This window comes from Pollicipes pollicipes, unplaced genomic scaffold (genome assembly GCF_011947565.3).
Source record: "Pollicipes pollicipes isolate AB1234 unplaced genomic scaffold, Ppol_2.1 Scaffold_7262;HRSCAF=8765_pilon_pilon_pilon, whole genome shotgun sequence".
In the NCBI taxonomy this organism is placed as follows: Eukaryota; Metazoa; Arthropoda; class Thecostraca; order Pollicipedomorpha; family Pollicipedidae; genus Pollicipes; species Pollicipes pollicipes.
Window position 1 is genome coordinate 16,327,248 of NW_023597055.1, and position 5,968 is coordinate 16,333,215.

Below are 5,968 nucleotides of genomic sequence, written 5' to 3' on the forward strand. Positions count from 1 at the left end.
TTTGCGGACTTGATGGAGGGATCCGTCTCCAAGGTTATGCGACTGCACCTGCTTTCTGCACTCACTTATTTGTCGACGTATGGGACAGTCCCTCCGTCCCCCGTATAGTTGATATAAGAGCTGAATTAAGACGTTAAATGATAATGACTTCTACATGAATTATTGGGTTGATCTATGGCGACGTATCGATAAACGCTTGGGAATGCTGCTGAAAGCTTCCACGGCGGTAATTTACCCAGACACTGCATCGAATTTTAGATGCTTTCAGTTGTGCAGAAAGCATAGTAAGCTGGAGTTAGTTTTGAGGGAAGGTGGAAAGTGAAAAATTTGTCCGCAAAAAGATTTATCAGAAGTGAAAATCAAATCAGAAAAGACGAAGCAGTGAATGAGATGTACCGGCTAATAAGAGCATGAATGCTAATTCGACCTGGAACTAAAGACATAAACATTACAAAAAGTCATTTTCTGACCTCCACGTCGTTGTTAGGTCTTGTTAGCAAAATTTACAACGTTTACTATAAATCATATTTTATAGTGAAGCAACAAGTGCCACCAAGTACGTCTGTTGGTGGCTTTCAAGGGCATGTTTCTCCCTGTCTTCCCCCCAAAATCTAAAAAGTGGCAGTTTTGACATGACTTGTAGGCATACTGGATGTCATAACCGACCCACAAAGAAGAAGCGTCGCTTCTATTCTCTAAACTACAAGGTTGAGTTGTGAGCTATGAAACGAGACTTTGCAATTTGAGATATGAGCGGTTTTAAAGCACTGAATTCCGCTTCCAGAATGGTTGCCGTGTTTCTCACCAGTGTTTTCCAATATTTGTCGTATATGCGCTGGACTATTTGTTTCCTGATGACAGCACCCCTACCGTAACTGGAAAGTTCTGGGAGTCATGCATTATGCAGTGCTCATTCATGTTCATATTTTCTCCTCGCCTGTGAGCATGACATTGGATGCTCACAGGTGGAAAGATGGCATGGATGCAATTATGGTATATTTCATTGCTGTTTTTTAACTCTGAATTGTAAAACTGGCCTGATAGACCATTAGCACAATCACGATATACATTTAAATACAGGCTATGGAGGCAGACAGCTTATCTTGCATGCAGCCTACGTTGATAGTAGAAACCATTGTAGTTAGTGTGGTGGTGGAATACTGAACAATTTCCCGTGCATGATTAAAGGAGGAAGCTATGCATGGGTCATGGCCAATAATCAGAGTTCAGAGAAGGTTTTGTGTTACAGTTAGTTATTTTCTCATAGCTTTACGTGTAATTTTACGGCTAGAAAGTTTGGTTGGGGGAAGAATGAGAGTTAATGGGGCCCAACCCAACATCGATATTGAGTAGGGCCCCAGAGAATAACTTGAATTGATGCTCCTGCACTATATATGAGACCGTCACGCATAACCCCGTATTTTCATGCTACTTGCATGCAAAAGGCAATTTGGCATGCTGACTGAATTTCTACCAATGTTTGTATGCTGGTGTCATTCTCCTACAGAAGTTGGTGTTTTCATTATCTGAAGCGCGGATTTTTACACCAGCATGTATAAAATAAATAAAAAGGAATGGTAATCAACAATCTTAATTATTACCCTTATTCACCGGTTTTCATAACGAGGGCTATTGTGGGAGGGGGATTCCCTGACGTTTTCAAACTAAGAGAGGTAAAGCCTCGCAAAAAAACACCAAAGAAACAGTGAACTGTCTAACAAGGTCCCGCGATTAGTTAGAAGTCCCCAGTTGTTCATAGATCCCACTAGGCTACGTCGAAGGTCAAATTTTCATGGAAAACAAGCACCAGCTTTGCATGTTCATATATACAAAACATGCAGTGTAGTGACATGGAACGTAAAGAAGCGTGTCCCCTGTTCAATTATAAATACAATGGCATGCAGTTTCATTTATTCCGAGCTTCTATTTATAACGTACGGTTTCGTTTATGTACCAGTGTCAACCCTCCGCGCGTAGTTCGCGGAATTTTCGCTCGCCGCCCGCCTCACCTGCCGACGTTGAATCGCCTTGCAATGCTCGTAAAAAACTGCGCTTCTCTGAAACCACAATTACTAGGGGCACTTTTTTGGTGTCAGCACGCGTGCAATGGATGCCCCAGGGGCTGCTAGAGCTTTTGAGTGAGACTGCGCAATGTACCGCATTGGTATCTTCAGAAAACTGTAGGATTGGGGGTGTCGCATCACCCCCTCCCTCTCCCGTCAGGGCGAGCAGCTGGTTCAGAAAGCGCTAGTTGCCTGTTGTAGGGTTATTAACAAATTTCAATGCGATTTGCTTGTTAGCCACGGTGAAAGGCGCCCACCAGGCAACAAATGTCGCGCCAAGCTTGGATCATGCCTAGGGCGTGCTTTGAATACTTAGTGTTCCAGTCTTTTTTCATGCAGGGCAGGCATTGATGTGAATCTCCAAGCTCGTGGGCCAGTAGATGTTTTTGACGTCCTGATGGATGTCTTCCTGGAATGAAATTCCCCTTGATGACCTACCATGAGTCTCGGTTTTTCTAACCGTGTTTTTTCCAATGCTACAGAAACGGCTTACACCATGCGCACTACACGGATAATTCGTAAACTGGTTACGTTTGGGCTAGTAGTCTCTTAGCGTGCACTTTTGATTCGCACATGTTGCGTAAATGCTCCAGCAGCTGTCCACAGTGTTGCCTCGCTTCTCTAAACAGCAAAGGTTTGCGCGCCTCTGCATGACTCAGGCTCTGGAATTTCCAGGCTGTAGCCCGCGGCGCACACAGTTGCGCCATCTCGTCAGTTGGGTGGCGGCATGAGCGGCGATCGGGCCATGGAAGGCGTTTGTTCCAACCTACAAATGGGTGTCGGTGCGCGCGCGCAACTCGGGGCTGTGCTCCTGCTGACGCTGACGGCGTGGCTGGCGGACGCCGTTCCCACAGCCAACAGCAACCGGCCGGACATTCTGCCGACGGACTGCGGCCGCCGCACCGTGCGGCCGGACGAGGCGCTCCGACCGTTCATAGTCGGGCCGGGCAACACCACCGCCTATTATGGCCAGTACCCGTGGCAGGCGCGGCTGGTCATGTACGATGCCAAAGTGAAGGGCTACGTACATTACTGCGGAGGCATCATTGTCTCGCACGAACACGTGGTGACGGCCGCCCACTGCGTGGTTGAGGTGGCCCCACATCGGCTGCTAGTGCGTGTCGGAGACCTCCGATTTGACGACCGCGAGCTGTTTGAGCAGGAGTTTGCCGTCGCCAGCTACCATGTGCACAGCCGGTTCGGCGCGGGTGCTGGCCTCCGGCACGACGTGGCCCTGCTGCGGCTACGTCGCCGCGTCGGACCCGGCATCGAGTTCGGCCGCTACGTGCAGCCGGCATGCCTGCCGGCAGCCGGCGCCGAGTACGAGACGTTTCTGCTGTGCGAGGTGTCCGGCTGGGGGCGCATGGCGGACCTCGCGCCCATCTCGGAGGTGCTGCGCGGCGTCTCGGTGCCGCTGGTGTCGGACGCCTTCTGTGGCGCACCCGAGGTGTACCAGGACCGCTTCCTGCCCGGCGCTATGTTCTGCTCGGGCCCGACGGGTGGCGGCGCCGACAGCTGCGAGGGCGACTCGGGTGGCCCGCTGGTGTGTGGCGACGAGGGCAGCGGCCGCTTCGTGGCTTATGGCGTTGTGTCGTCTGGTGATCCGCTTGGCTGCGGACGACGACCCGGCCTCTACACTAAGCTGTCGGCCTACGTTGGCTGGCTGTTGCGCCGCCTTGAGCTGGACCAGGAGGGGGATGCGGCCCCGAGCACGACAGTGATCGCAGCTAAAGATGCCGCCGACCGGCCTCAGGGTGACTTAGGCCGGCCTTGTTCCACCCCGGATGGTGCGGCCGGCTTTTGCCTTCACTTGCGAGACTGTCCCGACCTGCTGCCGGCGGACGGCGAGGACCTGTCAGTGACGCTAAACCGGCCTCTCTGCGGCCTGGATGCGGCCAACACACCGCTGCTCTGCTGCCCTGGCCAGAAACCGCGCCGCGTCGGCTGCGGACGGAGCAGGTTTTCGCCACCGTCGCAGCTGGGCGCTGCGTTCGCCAAAAACGCCGCCAACTTTCCTTGGATGGCGGCCATCTACGAAAGGCGAGAGGGCGGTGGAGGTACGGCGTTCTGCGGGGGCGCCGTGATCTCCGACCGATGGGTGTTGACGGGGGCGACCTGCGCTCGTGATGACCGCCAGCTGAGTGTGCGCTTCGGTGACCTCGACTTGCAGGACACCTCTGACGACAATCCTAACGCACCTCCGTTCGAGCTGGACATCATCGAAGTTGCGCGGCATCCCCAGTTTGCGCCGCCGGAAGACGGAGCTCACGACATTGCCTTGCTGAAGACTGCATCACAAATTTCGTTCTCCAGCACAGTAGGCCCTATTTGTCTACCAGATGCATCCCTTACGTCGACTGTGCCAGCGGGTAGTGACCTCATCTTTGCGGGCTGGGGCGCGCCCAGATTTGGAGACAACACTGCGCTCTTGTCTCTGAAATGGGCCAGGGTGAGGGTGGTGGATTTCGGAGATTGTAGAAGCAATTACACTAAGGTCCGAGCACACACCCAGTACTTTAATGCAGGCTCGTTTTGTACGAAGTTTATTGAACCAACACCGGAGTTCTCGTGTGCTATCAATGTGGGCGATCAGGGTTCCGTTTTCATGGAAGTTGTCAGGGAAGGTAACATCGCGAGGTGGTACGCAGTGGGGCTGACTGTTGGTGGAGTCGGTTGTGGCAGCGAAGAGTTTCCGGATATCAACATCGCCCTTGGACCATCACTGGACTGGATCCAATCAATCATCACGGCGCCATCATAAATGTTGCCTTTAGTTGCCTGTGCCATTGATCAGTGCAACCGCACAGCCACACCTCGTTTTTTCAGCAGATTTCTAGTGCGGTGCATCGTATGAACTGAGCTCTGTTACGCCGGCTTTTATGTGAGCAGACGCCCAATACATGTCAGCAGTCAGCAACACTATGTCAGCCGCAAACGCTATCTCGACCATAACGGATCCTCCTGGTGGGTATCTAGCATATCCGCGACCGGCGATCAGGAGGCAGGAGCTAGACGACCGCCGCAGTGCTGATGAGCAGAGCACAGACACACCACTGCCAGAGTACCTGGCGGTTCAGCGTTACAAGCTGGACTCCGACAGGAAGCCGCTCCCATTGGGAGGCGTTTCCGCTGAAGTGTAACCCGTTCCAGTGTCAAAAGGCGTTCTCCAAGCTAATGTTTCCGAAAGCTCTGAATATGCTCGTACACCAACGGCAAATAAAGCGGTCAGTTGTTCGCGATCAATGAGCTTACACTTGGCGCGAGAGGTCAGGGTTCTTTCAGCGCCGCTGTTACGGTAACCTGCACCAAATAAAAATTTATAAAAATGCGCCGTATGTTGACGCCCGCGCGGAATAAGAGAGGATGGAGTCGTAAAGGGGATGGAGAGACACGGCGTCACTGCTCACACATTCAATGCATTCATATATATACATATGATTTCACTAAGAATTAAGCAAGAAACACGTTTGTATTAGTTGTATGCTGTTAAGCTGCATCACGTTAACATGTGTTGCAATGCTGATGAACATCATTTCTAGGAAAAATTGTCATTTGGTTGGTCCTAGTGGGACAAAATATGGACCTAGATACATCAACCGGCTACCAACCGCGAGATCTCGATCGAGTCAATCCGCTGGATTGTCGGCAGGACTGTTTCTTTCGTAGTTTGGTGAAGACAGGGGTCATATCTAACACTTGACATTTTCGTGAAACTCAGCGAATTTTGGGCGAATTTTAAACAACGCATTACGCTGGGGTATCCGAATACGCGTTTAAATAACGTAACAAAATGGTGCGTTTGAATTAGGCGCGAATCCACGACATGCCAGAGAGATATCTTTCGAAAACCTTTGGGGGTCTCATCGACCTCCTATACCCCTACCAGGCGAGGAGGTTAACTACCT

At 51.5% G+C, this 5,968-nt stretch overlaps 1 protein-coding gene across 1 annotated transcript; it reads left to right on the plus strand.

Annotated features, from left to right (window-relative positions):
• The first annotated feature begins 2,835 nt into the window (after nt 1–2,835).
• On the plus strand, nt 2,836–4,244 carry LOC119113494 (ovochymase-2-like). Its single transcript, XM_037237800.1, has 3 exons — nt 2,836–3,580; nt 3,881–4,120; nt 4,234–4,244. Exons 1-3 carry the CDS (start codon nt 2,836–2,838, stop codon nt 4,242–4,244), a joined length of 996 nt encoding a protein of 331 aa, XP_037093695.1.
• The last annotated feature ends 1,724 nt before the right edge of the window (nt 4,245–5,968 follow it).